We start from the raw sequence: 25,144 nt of genomic DNA on the forward strand, positions 1-25,144 counted from the left end.
TTTTGGTGTAGAAAAACATATGTGTGAATGCTTTGGAGCATTCACACAATAATAAATAGATGCATTTTGGTGTAGAAAACTATAAGTGTGAATGCTTTGGAACATTCACACAATAAAGTTCTCATAAATAAATAGTTAAGTAATTTATGATTTACATTATGAGTTCAATAAGATGATCTCCTTTCTTAATCAAGTTCAAGATGTTGTCCCAGTATTCTAATTCCTTGTATTTCAATAATCTGTTGTTATTGTCGCTGTGCGACCGGAATGCGGAAGTGGTCTCAATGACGTCACTGTCAACGTCATGCCTTCGTTTCGCGCTTTGTCCGACAGAGGGCGCTGCCGGCCACGGCGCGGCGAGTCGGGACCAAGAAGTCCTGATCAGCCGAGCCGAGCAGCCGACCAACTCCACACAGGAACTGACGTCTCCGCCGTGCAAGTGGATGGAAAAAAAAGCAGCTGCGGCACCCAAATGGCTCCAAACACCGCTACGATAAAAGGTAAAAAGAAAAAAGTGACATTTTCCTCGTAAGTGTCTGCGTGTGAAACTTTGAGCTACTAGTGGTTGTCGCTTCCCTGAAAGAGACTCCGCGTTGAAAGCTTCCCCGTCTTGACAAAAACCTGCTTTTTTCTTCCGTGTTGTGTCCGCTCGGACCAAACATTCCACTTTTAAACCATCAAGCACAACTTAAAGCGAGCACAGCGACGTCAACGTTAAGCTAAACCCAACCAAAATTGCCTATAAAGTGTGTCCTTTTTTGCGCCTCATTTACTTGCACTTTAGCAGCTAACTTAGCAGCAAAGTAAAGTTTTTTTTTTGTTTTTTTTAAAAAGTGAAACCCGCTTGGACGAGAAGTGCAATCAAAGTGTTGACATGTGTGCAACTAACCGGCCTCTTTTTGCTGACAAAGTAGTGCCTAATGTTGCTTTAGCAACAAGCTAGCTGCGTGGAATTCGTGCAAAAGTCAACAAAACACAAATCTTTTTTACATCTGAAGCTTGCAAAGTGCTAATTATTTGACTTTGACTTGGAAGAGTTCCGTTGTGCATATTGTTCGTCTAAAATTAAGACAGGATGAAAAAATAAAGTCAGCACTAAAAAAACAACGATTCGATTCAGAATGTGTGGCTGCCGATACGATTGAGGGACGATATTTATTTAGAACAGGGGTGTCAATGGAGAAAAATCTACTCCCAAGTGGGCCGGACTGGGAAAATCACGGCACGATAACGTAAAAATAAAGACATCAGATTGTTTTCTTTGTTGAAAAAGAAAACAAGCACATTCTGAAAATGTACAAATCATTGATTGATTGAAAATTTTATTAGTAGATTGCACAGTCCAGTACATATTCCGTACAATTAACCACTAAATGGTAACACTCGAATAAGTTTCTCAACTTGTTTAAGTCGGGGTCCACGTAATCAATTCATGGTACAAATATATACTATCATCATAATACAGTTATCACACAAGTTAATCGTCAGAGTATATACATTGAATTATTTACATTATTTACAATCCGGGGATGGGGTGAGGAGGGTTTGGTTGATATCAGCACTTCAGTCATCAACAATTGCATCATCAGAGAAATGGGCATTGAAACAGTGTCGGTCTGACTTGGTAGGATATGTACAGCGAGCAGAGAACATAGTGCGTTCAGATAGCATAAGAACAAGTATATACATTAGAAATACATTTGATTATTTACATTTGGTTATTTACAATCCGGGGAGGTGGGATGTGGAAGTTGTTGTTTTTTTTCACACTTGCATGCAGTTAAAGGTGAACATTATCACAATTTCAGAAGGGTTAAAACCATTAAAAATCAGTTCCCAGTGGCTTATTTTATTTTTCGAAGTTTTTTTCAAAATTTTACCCATCACGCAATATCCCTAAAAAAAAGCTTCAAAGTACCTGATTTTAACCATCGTTATATACACCCGTCCATTTTCCTGTGACGTCACATAGTGATGCCAATACAAACAAACATGGCGCATAGAACAGCAAGGTATAGCGACATTAGCTCGGATTCAGACTCGGATTTCAGTGGTTTACGCGATTCAACAGATTACGCATGTATTGAAACGGATGGTTGTAGTGTGGAGGCAGGTCGCGAAAACAAAATTGAAGAAGCAACTGAAGCTATTGAGCCATATCGGTTTGAACCGTATGCAAGCGAAACCGACAAAAACGACACGACAGCCAGCGACACGGGAGAAAGCGAGGACGAATTCGGCGATCGCCTTCTAACCAACGATTGGTATGTGTTTGTTTGGCATTAAAGGAAACTAACAACTATGAACTAGGTTTACAGCATATGAAATACATTTGGCAACAACATGCACTTTGAGAGTGCAGACAGCCCCATTTTCATCAATTAATATATTCTGTAGACATACCCTCATCCGCTCTCTTTTCCTGAAAGCTGATCTGTCCAGTCCAGTTGGAAATGCATCTGCTTTGAGTGTCGCAGGATATCCACACATTCTTGCCATCTCTGTCGTAGCATAGCTTTCGTCGGTAAAGTGTGCGGAACAAACGTCCAATTTCTTGCCACTTTCGCATCTTTGGGCCACTGGTGCAACTTGAATCCGTCCCTGTTCGTGTTGTTACACCCTCCGACAACACACCGACGAGGCATGACGTCTCCAAGGTACGGAAAACAGTCGAAAAAACGGAAAATAACAGAGCTGATTTGACTCTGTGTTTGTAATGTGTTTGAGAAAATGGCGGATTGCTTCCCGATGTGACGTCACGTTGTGAGAGCGAATAATAGAAAGACGTTTAATTCGCCAAAATTCACCTGGAATCGGTTAAAAAAATATATGGTCTTTTTTCTGCAACATCAAGGTATATATTGACGCTTACATAGGTCTGGTGATAATGTTCCCCTTTAATAGTATTCTATCTTTATTTGTCGTTATTTATATTTTCTGAATAAATCAGTGTTTTTCAACATTTTCTGAGCCAAGGCACATTTTTTTTTTCATTGAAAAAATCCAGAGGCACACCACCAGCAGAAAACATTAAAAAAATGAAACTCAGCAGCCGATATTGACAGTAAAAAGTCGTTCTCGCAATTGTTGGATATACATTCAAACCATAATGTCTCAAAGTAGGTCTACTGTCACGACCTGTCACATCACGCCGTGACTTATTTAGAGTTTTTTGGTGTTTTCCTGTGTGTAGTTTTTTAGTTATTGCCTTGCGCTCCTATTTTGGTGTTGATTGTCATGTACGGATGTACTTTGTGGACGCCGTCTGCTCCACACGCTGTAAGTCTTTGCTGTCGTCCAGCATTCTGTTTTTGTTTACATTGCAGCCAGTTCAATTTTAGCTTCGTTTTGCATAGCCATCCCTAAGCTTCGATGCCTTTTCTTAGCGGCACTCGCCTTTTGTTTATTTTTGGTTTAAGAGTTAGATACCTTTTTAACTGCAAACCACCGTCATCTACAAAGCAAACCTGCTGCCACCTACTGATATGGAAAATATTACACGGTTACTCTGCCGAGCTCTAGACAGCACAGACACTCAACAACGGCACATTTGCGGATTATAACTACAGGTTTGCAAAAAATATTTTTCAACAGTGGTTGAAAAACATTGGAATAAATTGTGATAATGTTCATCCGTCAACTCTTTGGTGTTAATTTTTAATCTATCAAGATAAAAAAATTATATGAAAATCAATCAATCAATCAAAGTTTATTCATATAGCCCTAAATCACAAGTGTCTCAAAGGGCTGCACAAGCCACGACATCCTGGACGTCGAGTGGATCTAGTTAATAGTGTGAGAGTCCAGTCCGTAGTGGGGCCAGCAGGGGATCATTTTGAGTGGAGACAACTCAGCAGCGCAGAGACGTCCCCAACTGATGCACAGATGAGTGGTCCACCCCGGGTCCCGACTTTGAACAGCTAGCACGTCATCTGTGGTCACCTAACAACCTTTCCACACAGGAGAGGGGGGCAGAGCAGAAAAGAGACGGCAGATCAACTGGTCTAAAAGGGGGGTCTATTTAAAGGCTAGAGTATACAAATTAGTTTTAAGATGAGACTTAAATGCTTCTACTGAGGTAGCATCTCTAACTGTTACCGGTAGGGCATTCCAGAGTATCAAATTACAGTATGTTATTTATGTAGTTTGATAATTTTCCTCGACTGGTAGCTCTCACTATTATGTTGGATCCACTATGGACTGGACTCTCACAATATTATGTCAGACCCACTCGACATCCATTGTATTCGGTCTCCCCTAGAGGGGGGGGGGGTTTACCCACATATGCGGTCCTCTCCAAGGTTTCTCATAGTCATTCACATCGACGTCCCACTGGGGTGAGTTTTTCCTTGCCCTTATGTGGGCTCTGTACCGAGGATGTCGTTGTGGCTTGTGCAGCCCTTTGAGACACTTGTGATTTAGGGCCATATAAATAAACATTGATTGATTGATTGACTGATGCACTAACATCATGTGGTTTATTTTGTACATATGTAACATCATCTACAAAGATACAAAGAATTGCTATTGTGACATCCAGTGGACACATTTAGAACAGCTGTTTATTTCATTCAAAAATTTCAGGTTAATTTTTATACTTTGCAAACTCATCCCGCGGGCCGGATAAAACCTGTTTGCGGGCCTGATCCGGCCCTCGGGCCGTACGTTTGACACCCCTGATTTAGAATAACAAGTTGAAATCACTAGTCACTAGTGTGACTTTCAAATAAATGCTGGACACTGCAGGTGAAATTTCCTATAATCCTGTTATTTCTTGTAAGGGAATGATGTATACATGAATTATGGGTACCAACAAGCAAGTAAACAACAATTATTGACCAATGCATTCACATCATTTTTGAATAAAGTGCAACCAACACTTTAGGTTGAATTAACAAGCGGAAAACCCTTTCTGCACTTTTCAATATTCAAGAAATTTTCCATTAAAAGTCCGGTAATCAACATTTTAACAGTATATTTACCTGCCACTTTTGCTGTTGTTTTTCAACATAGGACTAATAAAATCTTAATATAAAAAAATAGAGTGCAACCCATACAAACACACATACATACACACAATTATTTGTACATATCATTCATGCATACATTTTGAATGGGAGACAGGTCTGGACTTTTGAACCGTTTTCGTCTTTGTTCCGGAGGACACAACGTCCACAGTTTCCAAAAACAATTTGAAATGTGGATTCGTCAGACCACAGAACACTTTTCCACTTTGCATCAGTCCATCTTGGATGAGCTCGGGCCCAGCGAAGCCGGCGGCGTTTCTGGGTGTTGTTGATAAATGGCTTTCGCTTTGCATAGAAGAGTTTTAACTTGCACTTACAGATGAAGCGACCAACTGTAGTTACTGACAGTGGTTTTCTGAAGTGTTCCTGAGCCCATGTGGGGATATCCTTTACAAACTGATGTTGCTTTTTAATGCAGTACCGCCTGAGGGATCGAAGGTCACGGGCATGCTGCTTACGTGCAGTGATTTCTCCAGATTCTCTGAACCTTTTGATGATATTACAAACCGTAGATGGTGTAATCCCTGAATTCCTTGCAACAGCTCGTTGAGAAATGTTGTTCTTAAACTGTTCGACAATTTGCTCACGCATTAGTTCACAAAGTGGTGACCCTCGCTCCATCCTTGTTTGTGAATGATTAAGCATTTCATGGAAGCTGCTTTTATACCCAATCATGGCACCCACTTGTTCCCAATTAGCCTGTTCACCTGTGGTATGTTCCAAATAAGTGTTTGATGAGCATTCCTCAACTTTCTCACTCTTTTCTGCCACTTGTGCCAGCTTTTTTGAAACATGTTGCAGGTGCGGTGTGCTCTATAGTCTGGAAAATACAGTAGTTGAACCTTAGGAGCATACCTCTACAAAATATGTATGTAAACACCACTTCAGGATCATCAATCCTGCTGTGGACTTGAATTAAGGTAAAAAAAATGAAGGTCTACCTCCCAGAAATGTCTAATATGAACTTTGAATTCCACTGTAGCACACACAGCTCTGAAAGTTGTGTAGTTGGTCTCAGTGATGCACAAAGTCTATAAAGATGCCCCAGTTACATATTTTCCATTTTTAAAGTTGTGTCCTTTGACCCTGTTAAGTGCTAACATTGACAGTTTTAACCACGACTAAAGTTGACTGCAGACTGTAAAGTTAAACTAGAACAATACTTTGTGTGGGATTGTCAATTGCCAAGGAACAAAAACGAGCGCCTGTTACGGTGATCTTTGCATTTTCCTGAATATGGCACAGTCCACAACACTGATGTCGTTTTCACGTCTCAAGTCTCACTTCAGATCTCCTATGGGTGCTGCTTCTTGCTTTATGTCGGGGCACTCAACATTAAAAATGCATTACTGCCACCTACTGTATTGGAGTGTGAACCAGATTCCCCTCCCTTCTCCCTTTCTCACAGACATAAATAATATATACCTTCCCATACTAAATTGTATTGCATAAACCCGTCTCTTCTAGAAGCTTCACTAACATTTTTGTTTGCTGCCGAGTACCCCTTTGAGAATAATATCCTTCTATCCATGTCTTCTAACTTCCTCCCTTAATTTTCTCCTTTTTGTACTGTATTTTCCACTATGAATGAATGCTTGTTCCACTCACTCTATCTCATTGCACCTGTCATATAATCATGGTGTTTGGTGTTTACTAATAAGGTGCATTCAGTCTGGTATGATATGATTCCTTCCTCTTTTGTGCTGCCCCTTACAGTTCTTCCCACTCCTACTGTGTTCTGTATTGCATACGAGTGTCTTCCTGTTGTACTCATGTCCCATTGTAATTGCTACTTTTCAAAAGATTTCTTTTGATAAATGATTTTGCCTCTGCCTTACTAAGTGGTACTTCTCTGTGTGGCTCTAGCATTAGTGTCTGCTTTGCCAGCTGATCTGCCAATTAATTGCCCGTTTTGCCTGTGTGAGCCGGAACCCATAGGAACCTTACGCTGGTATTCACCCAACCAAGCCAGAACAATATTTTATATATTTCATTAATGAAATATATACAAAATAGGTCTTGTCTGCTTTGTAACCTAAAATATTGAATAGAGATTAACCCTTACCTTGAGTTGGAGCAGATTACCACTTTTTTTTTACTCTTCTACCCACTGTAGTGCTGCTGTGATTGCCTATAGCTTGACTGTAAATACTGCCGAATGGTTCGTTGCTCTTTCTTTGTACTTACAGTGATCAAATCTTTTAATCCGTCTGTAAATATTGGCTAAAATGCTGAAAAAAAGTTGTACTCAAAGTAAACGTAATGCTGTGTTTGAACCATTGGAACTCAAGCCATGGGCTTTTTTGAATGATAAAAAGCTGACGTTTTTATCCTTGAAGGGACCAATGCTGGTTTTCCACTTTTCTGACTTACAGATGTTGTTATAAAGTTGGATGCTCGTGTTAAACCGTTCCAAAACGTCAAATCAGAAGGTTCATGCAGTCCTGGATGCCTCTGAACGCTGTGTTTTGCAGTGGGTCATTTCTGATGTCACCGGTTGGCGGGCATATTTACATGGGCATTTCAAGTTCATGCTCTCTGCCAGCTCTCTCTTCTCTGCTCTGCTCTCTTGTACCAATTCTTAAATTCTCCAATGTTATTCCTTCTCAGTTGATGTTCTACCGCCTGCTCTTATGTCTGTTATTAGTCCACAGCTTTTTACACAGAACTCTTTTGTCAAAATAGGCTAATAAGTACAAGGCAAGTGTACCTAATGGTGTGACTGGTGAGTCTATATCATAGTTATAACGTTTATTTTTGATCATGACTGAAAAAAAGAGGATAGACTTTATTCATCCCACAATGTGGAAGTGATGTGGTTGCAGTGCAAATTCAATAAATCCATAAAATATGAGGTAAAAACAAGTGGTAAACATTTAAGAACATAAAATACATTAAAGAGCACAGAGCTGATGCAACCAGCTGTCATTTCAGCTGAGACAATTCTACATACAGCTACAAAAGTAAAACACAGTGGAAAAAAAACCCAAAATAGTATTAACTAATACGTACGATTGCACCATGTAAAGACAAACAACAAAATAAAACAAAAAAACACGGGCAAAGACGAGAACAGACAGCAAAGCAACCAAGAGAGCTGACTACGTCCTAGACCGCCCACTAGCTCTCGGCCAATGTCCTGTCCGCACGGATGAGCGAGAATGTGACCCTGGGGAACATGCTTTATAAGTATCATGGTTCAAACCCCGCCTCAACAAAGCTGTGCTCTCGAAAACGTGCTCATTGTAGCTATTAATCATGATTTCCTCATTTTGTTTAAAAAAAAAAAAAAAAAAAAAAAAATCAGCACAAATTGTTTTAATCATTTTTGTCTTTTAGTTTAAGGTGTTTTGTATACTGTGCTCCTGAGTTGCTGAACAATTTAAATGAATTTATTATGTTTATTTAATTATTTTTTTAGCATCAAATGATTCAAGTCGGTCAAACATTTTTTATATTCTAAATAGATTTTTTTTTTAATTTCAGAAAAATGGATGCATTTGAAATCTTTTCTATTCCAAACTAAAAACTGATTATTTTTATTACTATAAAAACATTTTTTCTGTTGTAAGTTGATCTATTTTTCTTTCTTTTTCGTCTTTATTGTTTCGTCTTTATACAATGTTATGCAGAGATGTACTTGTAACAATTTTATAGAAAAATTATGCTATTAATCATCGAGGCCAAGAGTGCGGTGGGCGCGAAATGTTTTTCTCACCCCGGTGGGCATAAAGGAAAAAAATTGAGAAGCACCGCGCAATGCTAATTTACAATGGATATGCCATATACAGGCCACTGATTAGCATTAGCGATTTTACATGGCAATTTCAACACCCCTAATGAAAACTACAACTAAATGCATGGTAAAATCAAACATCTGGTGTATAGTAAGTACAATACTTACAGTGTAAATACTTTGTAGGATGTAGGACTCAACAAAAGCTAAGACTGGCACATTCAACTTAATGGAAAACACTACAACAACACTTCAAGTGAATTGAGCAGGGGCATAAAGATGATGACCTGGTACTTTTCTGCAAGTGTTTGTTTTTTTTAAGTTCCGTTTTTTTATGTTTTAGTAAGTGCAGCCACGCTGTTGCCGTCCGCCGAGTGCTAGCACAGCTGATAACGCAATCTTGGGCCACGCCGCTTGCCAAGGGAAGCGCGAGAGAGACCCCTCAGGTTGCTTAGTCGGCCAAATTCTTCAGCTGCACAACGAGGCCAGATCCACCGCCTGCCAGCCTCCTCCACCACAATGGGGGTATGGGGGGCGGCTCAGGAGCGGTGAGAGAAGGAACTCGCTCAACCCTGTGATGCCTTCATGAATGCTCGCTTTGACAAGTGTCCTTTTGAGCACCGCTACGGTCTCGCTCGGTGCAAGTTTGGACCCGAGGTCAGAACCTCCTGGAAAGTCCACGGAGGGCTCGCGTTAAAGGACTCCGCTCTCAATCTGTACGTATGCGTCCAACTTTGTGGGAACACTTTGATACTGTTCCCATAGTGTTCTATGTTCCGTCACGTTTTCTCACACACCTAATCGATACAAATATAGAATTATTACCGCCTCCAAGAAGAGGGAACCTGTAATGGTTTTATTTAGGGATGCCCTGATCAACATTTTTGGCCTCTGATCTCGATGCGATTTCGGGTCACAATCCAATACTTTGACAATAGATGATCTTTTTAAGTATTGTTGTAAATCAAGTGATGTATTCAATTTGTGGTATTGAATGCTACATACATTTTATTTTTTAAATAAAGTGGCTTGTGCGCATTGGGCGATGTGGCTGTAAACTGTATCACGATATCTGTGTTTTATATTTGTCGATATCAATAATTATTAGTAATTCTTATTACTGAAAAAAACATTTTAAATGTAAACATGTTTATTTCAAATGTAACCTTTCTCTGTTTATCCTCAGCTATTAAGGCAGAAAGCAAAGGAAATGTCAACAAAATAGTAAAATCACATTGAACACTTAACACTAAGCTCTTAAAATGAAGGTTTTAAAATAAGGAATATGTGAGAAATGTTTAATAAAATGTAACAAAATAGTGCAAAGTGTGAAAATGTAAACATAGAGAAAACTGCGAATAACTCTTTTTTGCAGGTTTAGTGCCTCGAAGTTACAGCTGTGCTCTAAAGGGTGAGCACGGCTAAGATGGTGTTTGATTGATTTGATTGATTGATTGAGACTTTTATTAGTAGGTTGCACAGTGACGTACATATTCAGTACAATTGACCACTAAATGGTAACACCCGAATAAGTTTTTCAACATGTTTAAGCCGGGGTCCACTGATTCAAATGGTAGTACTTGTCTTGGTGGGGACAAGCGCCTTGCATCATTTACAGACCACATTGACTACGGTCCCTTTTTAAAAACTCCAAAAAACTCCTATAATGTGTCGATATTGAGGAGGAGCATCACTTGCTTATTACCCTTGCACAAGTCAACATGCCTGAAAAGGAGTAGGAAAAAGCAGAGTTTATTCAATCCAACACCTTTTTAATTTCTCAGCAATGACTGGGATATTTCCATTAATTTAGAATTAAAGGTGTCTCTCCTCTTTCCAGGTGTGTGAGGCTTTGCTCTGCAGTCCTGGTGTGAAAGCAGTAACGCCCATGGCACCTTCCAGTTGACACAATGGCCCAGATATCGCGTGGTAATGGCCTTAAGCTGGACGTCCCTCCACCAAAGGGGGTCGTGGGTAAAGAGGAAGCCCTCCGCATGGAGGAAGAGGCTTTAGCAAAGCTGCGGCGGGAGAAGCGACACACGCTTTCGTCCTCCCCCAAGTCAAAGCTGTCCAAGTCGGCCAGCGTTACTACCACCGCTGCTGCTCCTCGCCCTTCACCCTTCACCGCTCGACCAGAAAAGGACCTCATCTTCTTCCCCGAGACCAAGAAACCGCCGGAGCTCAACAAGTTCAGGGATATCGACGTGGACAAGCTGACCAATGAGGAGCTAGAAAAGCTTCTCCTGGATGAGAACTTTGGGGCCAACAGCCAAGTAACCCGCCCGTCATCGCTGCTGGGTTTCAACCTCAGCGCCTCCTACCCCGGCCATCCCTGTAGCTCCTCCCCTTTCCACAGTCCCCAGTGGACACCTATCCTGTCCACCCCGACGAACTCCAGCGTGTCCACTCCCAACCATCAGCCCGCGCCGCTGTTCCCCTCCGCGCCGTTCCCCAAGCCGGGGACATTTCAGAATGGCTTCACTCCGGCCATGTCGCCCTTCATGGCGCTGCCAGCTCAGCAGCCATCTTTCTTGGCCTTCACTCCCATCCAGCCCGCTGCTGCCACCGCCGCCATGGTGTTCCCGCCGCCGCCCGCCGTGGACCCCGAGATGGCCAAGCTCTTCGATAAGATTGCCAGCACCTCGGAATACTTGAAGAATGGCAAATCGGCCTGCACTGACCTAGATTCCGCGTCTCTGGCCCCCAACCCTGCGGTCCAGCCGCCGGCGGTGACGGAACCCCCTTGCATCAGCCGCTTCGACTGGCTGGACCTGGACCCGCTGACCAAGCGCAAGGCCGAGAACGAGGAAGCGAGCGCTTCGCCCGAGGAAGGATCGCCGGCCGCGCCGGGGCCTCCTGCAGGTGACCCTTGGGACGCGGTGCTGGAGAGGGAAGGCAAATGTAGTAGCGGTGACTCCCCGCTTGAGGGAAAGCCAACCGGTTCGGTTCGCTCGCAGCACAGGAGGGCGTCGTTGGGCGCTGCTGTCACGAGGAGTCACTCCCTCAACATCCCAGGAAGCTCCTCGCAGCACAAACCCAACTGTCAGGTAGGCACACAAAAACACACACTTTATATCCATCTTATCATAACTTTTAGGTACTGTCTACGTGGCAACATAAGACCAAAAAACTGCTGTGTTTTACTCCGCAGTCTCCAGTGCTGATGTGGCGCCGTGGCAATAGAGTACAGTGTTTACTAGAGATGTCCGATAATATCGGCCTGCTTTAAAATGTAATATCGGAAATTATCGGTATCTTTTTTTTAAATTATCGGTATCGTTTTTTTTTGTTTTTTTTTTATAATTAAATCAAGATACACTTACAATTAGTGCACCAACCCAAAAAACGTCCCTCCCCCATTTACACTCATTCACACAAAAGGGTTGTTTCTTTCTGTTATTAATATTCTGGTTCCTACATTATATATCAATATATATCAATACAGTCTGCAAGGGATACAGTCCGTAAGCACACATGATTGTGCGTGCTGCTGGTCCACTAATAGTACTAACCTTTAACAGTTAATTTGACTCATTTTCATTAATTACTAGTTTCTATGTAACTGTTTTTATATCGTTTTACTTTCTTTTTTATTCAAGAAAATGTTTTAAATTTATCTTGTTTATTTATTTATTTATTTTTTTAAAGGACCTTATCTTCACCATACCTGGTTGTCCAAATTAGGCATAATAATGTGTTAATTCCACGGCTGTATATATCGGTATCGGTTGATATCGGTATCGGTAATTAAGAGTTGGACAATATCGGAATATCGGATATTGGCAAAAAGCCATTATCGGATATCCATAGTGTTTACCAAAGGACTGTAATCTATTGCGGTTGGCTCTATTTTGGGCCGCGAGCGCCCCCTGGAGTGCAGCAAAAAAAGCTGTGGTCCATATGAGCGGCACTCAGTTGTAATACACTTATCCACCACATGTGGCAGTAATGACAATATTAAACAAATAAGAAGTGTGCAGCTAATGCTGTGGTTCTTAACCTTGTTGGAGGTACCGAACCCCACCAGTTTCATATGCGCATTCACCGAACTCTTCTTTAGTTAAATTTTTTTTTTTTTAAATTCAAGACAAAGTTACCGTATTTTTCGGACTTTCAGTCGCAGTTTTTTTCATTGTTTGGCCGGGCTCCAGTGCGACGTATATATGTTTTTTTCCTTCTTTATTATGCATTTTTGGCAGGTGCGACTTATACTCCGAAAAATACGGTATATGTTTTTTTACTGGTGCACAAAATGAACCGTGCATGAACATCACCTTGTTCAAAGAACAAAACCAACACAGTGCATGAAGTCACAACAAATTACACACCTGCAAATCAGATGGAAAATGAGAGGGAACATTGTTTGGAGGTATCCATAATACGCCGATAGGGAGAAGTTTTTATTTACACGATGAGTCGGTTGTGTCTTGACCTCCGCGGCGGAGGCTCCGCCGAACCCCTGAGGCCGACTCACCGAACCCCTAGGGTTCGATCTAACCCAGGTTAAGAACCACTGAGATAATGTCATAGAGAAGTTTCTTAAAAGGAAACTGCACTTTATTGGGAATTTTGCTAATCATTCACATTCGTTATGTGACTCAAGAACACAAGTTTATTTTATTTTAATTTTTTTCCCATAAAATTAACACTAGCAAAAGTCAGCCTAACAATGGAGGTACCGTATTTTCCGGACCATAGAGTACACCAGTATATAAGACGCAACCACCAAATTTAAAAGAAAAAAATATGTTCTATATATTAGCCGCAATAAGACGAATATATATACATTGTGAAATGAGTTATTTACACAGAAATATTTTTTATGTGTATTTACATACCTTAATTGTTTCCAAACTGTATCTGTAACACGACAGTAAAACAGCTGATCAAACAAAACACAAGTCATCGTCATGGACCCACTAGATGCGGAAGCTAGCTCTCCAAACAGTCTAAACAGACTCAATAACTCCACTGAGACGTTTTGGTGACTTTACTGAGGAATTTGTGAAAGTGGAACAATACAAAAAGAATGCCTTTGTAAGTTTATAATACTAACACAGACACTTGTAAACATGTCATATTAGCTAATGTTAACGACGCTAGCATGATTACATTACGATAGCACATACTAATATACATGAAAACACTCCTACAGACATCACACATGGGACGGTTTAGTCAATAAGAATGGTTTTAGTTATACTGTAAAACTCACAAACGTTGCTTGGAGAAATGAATGAAGAATCCTTTCAAGCGGGACCGCTATGGACAGTTATACGTCCGGTTTTAGGCATTTAAATTTTCAAGCCGCAACACCTGCAGTGAGCCAACTCATCCAAAAGATGGCGCCACAGCACAAACAATACCACACCATTTTATGTTTCTGCTAGTGTTTATTGAAAACTATAGATGACAAAATATTATGGCCGTTGGCAAAGAAAAATCCATAAATTAGCCCCACCGTTTTTTAGCCACAGGGTTCAAAACGTACGAAAAAAGTAGTGGCTTATAGTCCGGAATTTACAGGAATAAGAGTTATTCTGCATATAAAGAGCTTTAGTAAACATCCAAAAACCTCCATCATTGTTATATACTGTACATGCTGTAAGTATATATATATATATATATATAATGTAGTAACAGGCACATTCATAATAACGTAATATTTACGCATTTTGCTCACTTTAAGCATACGGCGGCGTATTAATTTCACAGATACATCACAACGTTCGCTATTTTTTTCAAAATGAGGATCCAGAACCTAATATCTTTGAGCTTGAATACAATGAGGCTAAGTTACAAGTTTTAGAAGCTGAGTGATAAGTAGATCCAGCAAGTAGCAGTATTGCTAAGTGCTAAACAAAAAATACAAACTACGAACATAATAAAACAATAACTTACTGTACAATGTCTGCTCTCACTGGGTTGCCGATTGATAGGTTGACGAAGGGTTAAAAAAAGGTGCTGCAAACTAGCGTCTTTTTGTGTCTTTGGCCAACTTCTCGGTTTATGTCCTCAACCGTCTCCTATACATGTGAGAGGCATTGTTTATAATCTATAGGCGTACATGTCACAATATCGCTAACACTTCTTTAAGATTCATGTCACAAGATGGAAAGTGCTTATTGTTAGCAGTTTTTTTGACATTTTTAGAGGGCTTTATAGGCACAATATAGTACTCCCATTAGCTGCATTGTTAGCCACCTTGTATTTGCTGTATGTTACAAATTAGAATGCATAAATAAAGAAAAATGTGTACTTTTATTTATATATATATATATATATATATATATATATATATATATATATATATATATATATATATATATGTACCGTATATGTATATATATATATATATATATATATGTATATGTATATATATTATGTATATATATATATATATATATATATATATATATATATATATATATATATATATATAATATATATGTAAATGTATGTTACTTTACATGCAGTTGCCTTTCGGCTCCCGACCTAATTTGTTTTAGGCCAATGTGACCCCCAAGTCAAAAAGTTTGGACACCCCTACTCTATAGTCTCTCGCAGCGTGTGAAGAGTTGTCGGACAATGAAAGAAAAGATGAGATTATCTTTACAGTGTAAATTAAAGAATGTCCTGCTGCATACCAGGAAGAACCAGTGCTTGTCTGCGTATTACGGATACGGCAACAGCAGAAGTCACACTGATTTTGTTCTTTGAACAAGGTGATGTTCATGCACGGTTCATTTTGTGCACCAGTAAAAAAAACAAGGTAACACTTTAGTATGGGGAACATATTCACCATTAATTAGTTGCTTATTAACATGCAAATTAGTAACATATTGGCTCTTAACTAGTCATTATTAAGTACTTATTAATGCCTTATTCGGCATGGCCTTATTATAACCCTAACCCTCTAACCCTAACCAAATAACTCTAAATCAAGTCTTTGTTACTTAGAATATGTTCCCCTGGTGTCCAAAAAACTCTAAATTAAGTCTTTGTTACTTAGAATATGTTCCCCATACTAAAGTGTTGCCAAAAACATATAACTTTGTCTTGAATTTGAAAAAAAACATTTTATTTTTCACTAAAGAAGGGTTCGGTGAATGCGCATATGAAACTGGTGGGGTTCGGTACCTCCAACAAGGTTAAGAACCACTGCTATAGTGTCTGTTTATGATACTAATGTATATTTATTTTTTTTCCATAATGTTAACCTTGTCACTTTTGAAGTAATCATTGACCAGGGCGACAAATATACGCATTTAACCGCCATCAAGAGTCACGTCTGTATCTACACGTCCTCTTGAATTATTTTCCCATTGTTGTGTTTGCGGTTTGCTGCCGACTGCTGCATCCCATAATTCTTTCTGAAGTGTGTTTGAGTTGAGTATTCACAACATGCCCCCAGGACAGGACTGTAGGCGAGTGGCAGAGGGTTTTCTCTCCCTTAAGACAAAGTTGCCATGTGCCGTATGGCACCGGGAGTCATTTTGTGGTCCGAGCTTGGTCTGCAGCTTGCTCTTCAGTACTTAACAACTCAAACTTACCATGCTTTTAAGTGCTGCGCTATTTTAATATGTGAAAGGAGTATTTTAAGTTTTGCTCGAGACGATATTGCTGCCCATTTTTCACGTCAAGCGCCAACAATGCGGTGTGTTAATTACAAGGGTGATCGTTTGTCTGCACTGTACCAGGGTCACAGTTGGCTTCAGTGGTCACAAACATGGTTGAATGAGTGGTCAAGTCTATTATCTCGACTTTGACCGTTGGGATTTAGCTAAAAAAATCCTTTCAACTTCAAGATGAGAAATATGTAAGCAGGTCACTGTGATAACCAACGTCTGGAACGTCCTTATCGACTAACTCTTTGATACGCTTGATTACAGCTGTCAGGTTAGAGCATGTTTGACGCCAGTTTAAATGGATTTCCAACATGTCTGCATTTACAAGTGACACATCATATGCCATATTATACAGTCTTAGAGGAGTTATGCAGTAAATTCCTGGGTCACAACACAAGTTTTTGGTAAGCACCACTGTAGCTAATACATGACCAATTTCAAGGAAGAATGCATCAAATTCTGGGTATGCATCCGCCTAGTGCAGGGGTCAGCAACCCGCGGCTCTCGAGCCGCATGCGGCTCTTTAGTGCCGCCCGAGTGGCTCCCTGGAGCATTTTTAAAAAAGGATTGAAAATGGAAAAAGATGGGTGAAAAAATGTTTTGTTTGTTTTAGTATGTTTTTTGTTTGAGGACAAACACGACACAAACCTTCCCAATTGTTAGAAAGCCCACTGTTTAATATGTGTGTGTGTATGCTTCACTGATGAGAGTATTTGGTGAACAATGTTCTGTCCTACTAATTTCGGCGGTTCTTGAACTCACCGTAGTGTGGACTGTGACGCAACAGTTGGTTTACATGTAAAATGTTCCACTCCTTTGTCTCATTTTGTCCACCAAACGTTTTATGCTGTGCTTGAATGCACCAAGGTGAGCTCTGTTGATGTTATTGACTTGTTGGAGTGCTAATCAGGGATATTTGGTCACTGTGTAACTGCAAGCAAATTGATGCTAACATGCTATTTAGGCTAGCTGTATGTACAAATTGCATCATTATGCCTCGTTTGTACTTATATTTAAGCTCATTTAATTTCCTTTACTTATGTCCTTTGTGTATTTAATTTGCGTGTCTCATGACACATTATCTGTATGTAATATGGGCTGCATTTCTGTTGTTTGTGCGCCATGTTGTTCCAGACCACAGCAAATGTTACCCAGCTTGCAAAGATCGTAATAAATCCATTAGAAGAAGACAGCCTGCCGTTTCCTTTGACTTGGAAACAGAAATCTATACATTTGGCCATTCATTTCCAGGAGTTATCTCACCCTCTGAGAAGTTTTACTAATGTTTTCCAATGTTGTAAAAATGTGTAGAATAAATATACAATTTAAACATTTCTGTCGACGAAGATTTGCGTCAGCCTGCGACACAGTCATTTTGATAGTAGGCTAATATAGCGAATTAGTGTTGTCTTCATTATAACACCTATATCCATCCATCCATCCATCCATCTTCTTCCGCTTATCCGAGGTCGGGTCGAGGGGGCAGCAGCCTAAGCAGGGAAGCCCAGACTTCCCTCTCCCCAACCACTTCTTCCAGCTCTTCCCGGGGGATCCCGAGGCGTTCCCAGGCCTAGACATAGTCTTCCCAACGTGTCCTGGGTCTTCCCCGTGGCCTCCTACCGGTCGGACGTGCCCTAAACACCTCCCTAAGGAGGCGTTCGGGTGGCATCCTGACCAGATGCCCGAACCACCTCATCTGGCTCCTCTCGATGTGGAGGAGCAGCGGCTTTACTTTGAGCTCCCCCCGGATGGCAGAGCTTCTCACCCTATCTCTAAGGGAGAACCCCGCCACCCAGCGGAGGAAACTCATTTCCACCGCTTGTACCCGTGATCTTGTCCTTTCGGCCATAACCCAAAGTTCATGACCATAGGTGAGGATGGGAACGTAGATCGACCGATAAATTGAGAGCTTTGCCTTCCGGCTCAGCTCCTTCTTCACCACAACGGATCGATACAGCGTCCGCATTACTGAAGACGCCGCACCGATCTGCCTGTCGATCTCACGATCCACTCTTCCCTCACTCGTGAACAAGACTCCGAGATACTTGAACTCCTCCACTTGGGGCAAGATCTCCTCCCCAACCCGGAGATGGCACTCCACCCTTTTCCGGACGAGAACCATGGACTCGGACTTGGAGGTGCTGATTCTATAACACCTATATAAGACATTTAATTTTTTGCGGCTCCAGACAGATTACTTTTTTGTATTTGTGGTCCAATATGGCTCTTTCAACATTTGGGGTTGCCGATCCCTGGCCTAGTGCTTTGTCTTTTGTGTTAAAACGTTTATTAATGGCTCAACAAGCTTATAGATTGGTTCTTGAGTGTTAATCAAGACTTATGAACACATTCTATGAACAGATTATTTTATTTTGAAGGCTGTCTGAATAAACAGACAGCCTATAAAGCGAGGTGACCAATATTAAGGATTAACAATTTATTCGACAAAATGGAGTAAGTACAAGCAGTTGCAATGCCAGCGCTGGAGAGAAAACCGAGCTGCCTAAAGTCCGGTGCATTGTCTGAAAATGGTCGCTCTTCACACATGATTTTGTCCATTTTACTGCCCCGCCTTGGCGGAGATGTCAAACCGAAAGTTAACTTGGCGTGTGTGTTGAACGCACGCACACACACACATTCACTTTCACTCCATCTGTACCTGGTACATCCTAACATCATTAAAAGTACAGGATAAGAGTGTTAAAAAATAAGTAAATAAAAGATTTTCGAATTAGTGACGAATCTTAATTGATTAGGAAAAATAAAAATCGATCTGTCCTGTCCAGCCACTTAAGTCAATCCATATTGTTGATGTAGATGATCTATATCTGCTGTACAGATTTACTTTGGAAATAAGTGTGGGATATTTCTCTGGTTGCCTTATTTGAATTTGACTTTATTAAATTATATATATTATTAAACAAAACCAGTTTTCTTTTGAGTAATACAGAAATATATCACAGCTGTTTATCTATTTTATGGAGGAATGTAGTTAATCATAAAACTGGCACCCTATGTTATTAAAAAAGTATCGTTTTGAATAGAGAATTGATTCTGAATCAAATCGTTACCAACCAAGAATCGAATAGTACAGGCATGTGAAATTTCTGCCAAAATACGTAAATCAGCATTTTTAAACATACATTTTTGCGTCAAAATATCATTTCCGTGGTTTAAAAAAAAATTAAATATCAATAAAAATACGACTTAAACTAAACTTCTTGTGCGTTCGCTTCAGCCGCAGGTACTCGCTGTTCCTCTTGCCGAAACGCTGTGCTGAGTTGCAGGACGGGGAGGCGATCAGGAGCACCGAAACAAGCTCGCTAGTTCGCTAAGCATCTATCTAGCTTACTTGTGGCCGTCTCCGTTCGCTCTCTGAGCCACAACGTTGGCGGCTGTCCACTTCGCTGCTAATCATACTTGGATGATTACAATCCAAACACTGTTATTCCCGAACCAGTTGTAGTTCTAGAGTATTTATTAGTAGCCAGGGAGTAGGTATAATTATGACGTGCCAGATTGTAAACAGAGGTGACGACACCGAAAGTATGTTGCCCGAGGATAGAGTTGCCAAATGGGAGTTCTTTGCATGCATGTTATAGAATTTTACATGACATTTTCAATGATAATAATCTTAATATGCATTAGACTGTTCGAGCCACAATGCAAGAAGGAGTGCTACCGCAGGTCTTTTCTACCCACAGCCACTTTACAACGCACTTACAGTATGTGGTTACTGTGAGAATGTATTGTTTTTTTTTGTTGTATTTTATCTTCTATCCATACATATTAGTGAGCAATATGTAGTATTTATTAGTTTTGTTTTTTTCATTACGCTGTACTTCTTTTACTGTAGGTAAAAACCTGCACTGCAACAATGTAATTTCCCCATTGTGCGATGAATAAAAGTCTATCCTATTCTTAATTATCTAGTAAAAAAAACAAAACAATCTGTACATTACATGGGACATGTAAGTGTCAAAAAGACAGCCAAAAGAGGTTGGTAGATAAGAATAAATCTAAATGTAGTGTGGAAATGCACCCAATTGCAAGAAATGTAGTGTCAACTTTCTTCTGGGTTTGCTTTGCAGTACTTTGTGCTGATTGAAATGTCCTCTTTTTTTCCCCTCAGGGTGCTCATATCCCTGAAAGTATAGAGAATGATGTGTGTGTGCAGATAAGAAACAGGGTGAGGTCATTGTGTTTATCATCTTAAAGCAGAACCAAGGCCAAAGCTTGTAACTTCTAAGGCCTTCCGTTTTGCCCAAAGGAGTACAAATACTCCCTTAACAGTGGCTACTGCTTGTGTAACTATTTATTTATGCTGTACAATTGTTTTTTTTAAGTATCAATCTTCACTTACACTAACATAAGATTTAATTGAAAACAAATCTACAATTTTTAAAATACTGTTTGGTAATTAAGGCTGCATTATAAAAATGCTGCCATTTTTAATAATGACTTGTGCAATCTTTTAAATAGTCCTACATTCAAGTGTCGTTCTGAGAGGCAGAAGGACTATTGAGCGTTTATTTAAAACAGAACAAGGCAATGAGGAGTCTTAATAATATTGTAAATAATTAGGGATGCCACCAAGTAGTATCGGCCGATTTTCGTTAAAGAGTAGGTGATCGGCCAATGCCGATTAATGCATTGCAATGCCGATCACAACTGGCTGACACTATTTTGGATACCTCGGCTGACAATAACTATCACATCCATCGTGGCCGATAAGGTACCTATTGTACAAGTATTATTGTCACTAGAGGACGAGGCTAAACATGTTACACACAGAGCAAGAGCAAGCCAGAAGCAGGCTTGCTAATCGCTAAGATAGCTGATAAACCAGCTTGAAAGCAGAAGAAATACATGCTCAGTAAAGTAAGCAGAAAGTAAGCAACGAATAAGCGATAGATTAACAAGTAGATTAATAAGAGTGTAGAGAGAAGATAATATTGAAGTTAAAGTACCAATGATTGTCTCACACACACACACACACACACACACACACACACTAGGTGTGGTGAGATTATCCTCTGCATTTGACCCATCCCCTCACCCCCTGGGAGGTGAGGGGAGCAGTGAGCAGCAGCACTGTTTTGGCACTGACCTAATCTAGCCGGGCACCGCTTCACGTAAAATCCAACAGTGCCATGTTACGGTACCTGGGTTGTGCCTGGCGTGACGCCCAGTTGCCGGCTCTTTGTACTTTGGCACTTGGCGATTACTCCAGCAGCACTGAGAGCGAATTCAGCCAAACTACCTTTCGGTAATGTGTTGCAGTTTTCAATGCCAACAAAGCAATAGACTTAAAAAAACGCTCCAATTAAAGCAAGGCTCCACCTTTCCAAAATCTGCTAGCTTGATGCTCATATACATTTGCTTTACTATTGACATGCTACTGATTTACATTAGCGATTTTACATGGCGATTTCAACACCTCAAATTGGTTCTTGAAACCTAGAACTAAGTTGCACGTTATGGTTAAACAACTGGTGCGTAATAAGTACAATACTTACAGTATTAACACTTTTTAAGGCGCAACAAAAAATCTCAGCATAACCTATACACTTCTGCCATTCAGCGTCTTGCAACGGTAATTGCAACTTAATGTCACGCCTGAAAATGAGACTCAGAAATGTGATAGTAAAACAAGATATAACAACTTGATACTTTTTATGACTTATATAAGTCTTACAATAAACACAGTAAAACAATTTACAATTTACCAAGGGCGCTATTTATCAGTGGAGAGGGTGTCTGGTAGCCAGGTAGGATGAGCGCGGCTAAGGTAATAAATAATTAAAGTAGATTTGAAGGTAGTTGCAGATTTCAGACACTAGATGGCAGTAGTGTATAAGCTTGTGAACACTACCCAGAGTAGTTTGGGAAGCTACTCATCAAAGCGACACATTGGAAGTTTCAGGATGTTGCCGCACAGTCTGGATCAAAACCAGCGAAACAAAAGTTTGTTGTTATTGAGTTGATATATCAAGACATCACACTATCTCTTTTCACTCCATGCAGAGAATCCACAGCGAGACAGAAAGACGGCGCAACCAAACTTGGCAGTCGATACTGTTACGTGATTGGCTGTAAGCGTGTCCCTCCCATCGCTCAGTGACACTTCCTGTTTGCTGGGTTCATGAAACGAATCTTGCTTCAATATTTATGTTTTCTTCCGACCAAAAATTATTCATTTATATCAAATATTTTATTGAACGTATTTTTTATTGATATCGAAGGGTTTCCCATAAACTGCCAAGAAACCTGTGGCGGTGGGAACAAGGTTATGATCGAATAGTTTGCATAATTTGCCATTATGATATGGTTTCTTTATAAAGACTAAACAAATGTATACATTTAAAACTAATCTGTTTTCATGAACTAGTATTAACATATATATTTTTATGGTATTTTTAATTGTTGTTGCTTTTTGTACAAGGTACTTTGTTGAGATATTTTCAAGTGTTTACAGACTTTTAATGACTTTGTTTTAATTAAAAACAACTCGCAATAAATCTAGCATCTTCTTCTGGTGTTATTGTAGAACGTAGTTGTGTTTAGAGACTCTACTTCTGTCCCTCAATGTCCCTGACTAAAGAGGCTGAAGCGAGCATGACGTCACACTTGCTTGGTGTTGTTGCTCTAGTTGGACTTTCTCTTTTGAAAAGCCGCCACTGTCCTCTTAATATTTGCACATTTTGAAGATGGCTGTCCGCGCAGGTATATCTGCACTATATATATAAAAATCACGTCGACATCGCAGACATGCTAACTTCGATCCAAATAATGACGTGCGTTTTGTTTACATCCAGTTTCGACAGCGCGGTTTTTCAGAGATCTAAGTCTTTTTTTCGGTGGTCAAGATTTCGGTACATCACTTGTCAATAGTGCACTAATAATAGGCTACATATATCAATTCATACTCTAACGACTGTTATGTGGTAATGTTTTATGTTCGTAATTCGTATGGTTTGGATTTGATGTCAGTTTTTCCCATGTCCCAACACATCGTCCGTGCCTGAATGGTAATTGCCTGAATGGTAACTGTTTTAAAGTTAAAGTTAAAGTACCAATGATTGTCACACACACACTAGGTGTGGCGAGATTATTCTCTGCATTTGACCCATCACCCTTGATCACCCCCTGGGAGGTGAGGGGAGCAGTGGGCAGCAGCGGTGGCCGCGCCCGGGAATCATTTTGGTGATTTAACCCCCAATTCCAACCCTTGATGCTGAGTGCCAAGCAGGGAGGTAATGGGTCCCATTTTTATAGTCTTTGGTATGACTCGGCCGGGATTTGAACTCACAACCTACCGATCTCAGGGCGGACACTTTAACCACTAGGCCACTAGGCCACATGGCAGGTAAAACCTGTTGGAATTGTGCCATTGTTTATCATAAAATTGGTCATAAAAGTAAAAAATAGCGTCTGACTTTGTGTGATTTTTTTTCTGTAGGCTAGAATATACTATATTTCTTTCATTCGTTTTCAAGTACAAAAAAAGCCCTTATTTTCAACCACATTTAATTACCTTAAGGGGAAACTCTATAACGATTATGTTAATTTCGCAATACATATTGATATCGTTTTGTTGGCCCAGCCCTATATCATAATCAGCTCATTTTTAAATGTTGCAATGAAAATTAAATGTTATTATCAAAAACAATAACATTTTTCAACACACAAAAAAGTGCCTGGAATTGGTACCATTAGGTATCGGTATCGTTTGTCACGTACTAGGTATTGGTACTCTATTAGTACCAGTGACGTGCAGTCACTAGAGGCAGGTGAGGCGGGGCCTCACCTGCCATTATGGAAATAAAAAAAATGTAAAAAGAAAAAAAAATAATTAAATTGTAATATGTATCCAGTGATTATACAATAAAGTTATTTTCCATTTAACTTCACCAGTTTTAGATTATTTTTATTCAAAATCGCTGAATTTTCACATTTGCCGTTCAAATACTGAGAAGAGACAGTGCGGTGATCAGCAGCCAGTTGAGGCACGTCACTCAGTGCCTCAACATGGATTGCGGACTCGGTTAACTGCTGGCCTGCTGTGCAGTGAGACTGTATTGCTATATGAATTATATTATACATTTCCATAGTTTAGTTAGCTGAGGTATATAATGTACATTGTATTTTGTCAACAACTGTATGTGTGTAACGTATTTCTTGTGCTGAGCGATCATAAAACGGCTGCAAAAGACGCACTGGCTGAGGCTCCAGTAATCCCGCCTCCTTCACCCCCGCCGTAGAATTGTTATATCAACTAAAGCCCACACTTAAACTTTCCACGTGCAAGATTGAATCTATTTAAAAAAGTTATTTCATAAGAAGCCAAAAAGTGCAAAAACAATAATGTTCGTGTTGGAGGAGTTGTGAATGACTGCAGGGCCACAACATTAGGTACACCTGCAGACTGCAGGTGTATCTAATTCACAACTCCTCCAACACGAACATTATTGTTTTTGCAGTTTTTGGCTTCTTATTAAATAACTTTTGTAACCTATTTTCATGGGCTTTCCTCTTTGTGATGTTAAGTTCCTGTTATGCGCTGTTATACAGTATATGCCTTGAGCTCTTATTTTGAAGGCGCTAAGAGCGGAAGTGATGACACTGAGTGGAGCGGAAGTTTTTGAAAGAAGGTAAATAAAGTGGTCCTCGTGTAAACTGGAGCCTTCGTGTTTGTTATTTTGTAGTTTCATACAGTATAGGCGACATTTATAAACCCTCGGTGACACTTT

The 25,144-nt window shown here is 40.1% G+C and overlaps 1 protein-coding gene across 1 annotated transcript in view; it reads left to right on the forward strand.

Annotated features, from left to right (window-relative positions):
* Positions 1-333: 333 nt before the first annotated feature.
* Positions 334-25,144, forward strand: part of pik3c2a (phosphatidylinositol-4-phosphate 3-kinase, catalytic subunit type 2 alpha) — an 82,272-nt gene continuing 57,461 nt past the window's right edge. Inside the window, exons 1-2 of the mRNA XM_061924815.1 lie at positions 334-500; positions 10,604-11,810. Of these exons, the coding sequence (XP_061780799.1) occupies positions 10,674-11,810 (1,137 nt within the window). The 5' untranslated portion in view covers positions 334-500; positions 10,604-10,673. The remainder of the gene's footprint in view (positions 501-10,603; positions 11,811-25,144) is intronic.

Source organism: Nerophis lumbriciformis, linkage group LG29 (genome assembly GCF_033978685.3).
Source record: "Nerophis lumbriciformis linkage group LG29, RoL_Nlum_v2.1, whole genome shotgun sequence".
Classification (NCBI taxonomy): domain Eukaryota; kingdom Metazoa; phylum Chordata; class Actinopteri; order Syngnathiformes; family Syngnathidae; genus Nerophis; species Nerophis lumbriciformis.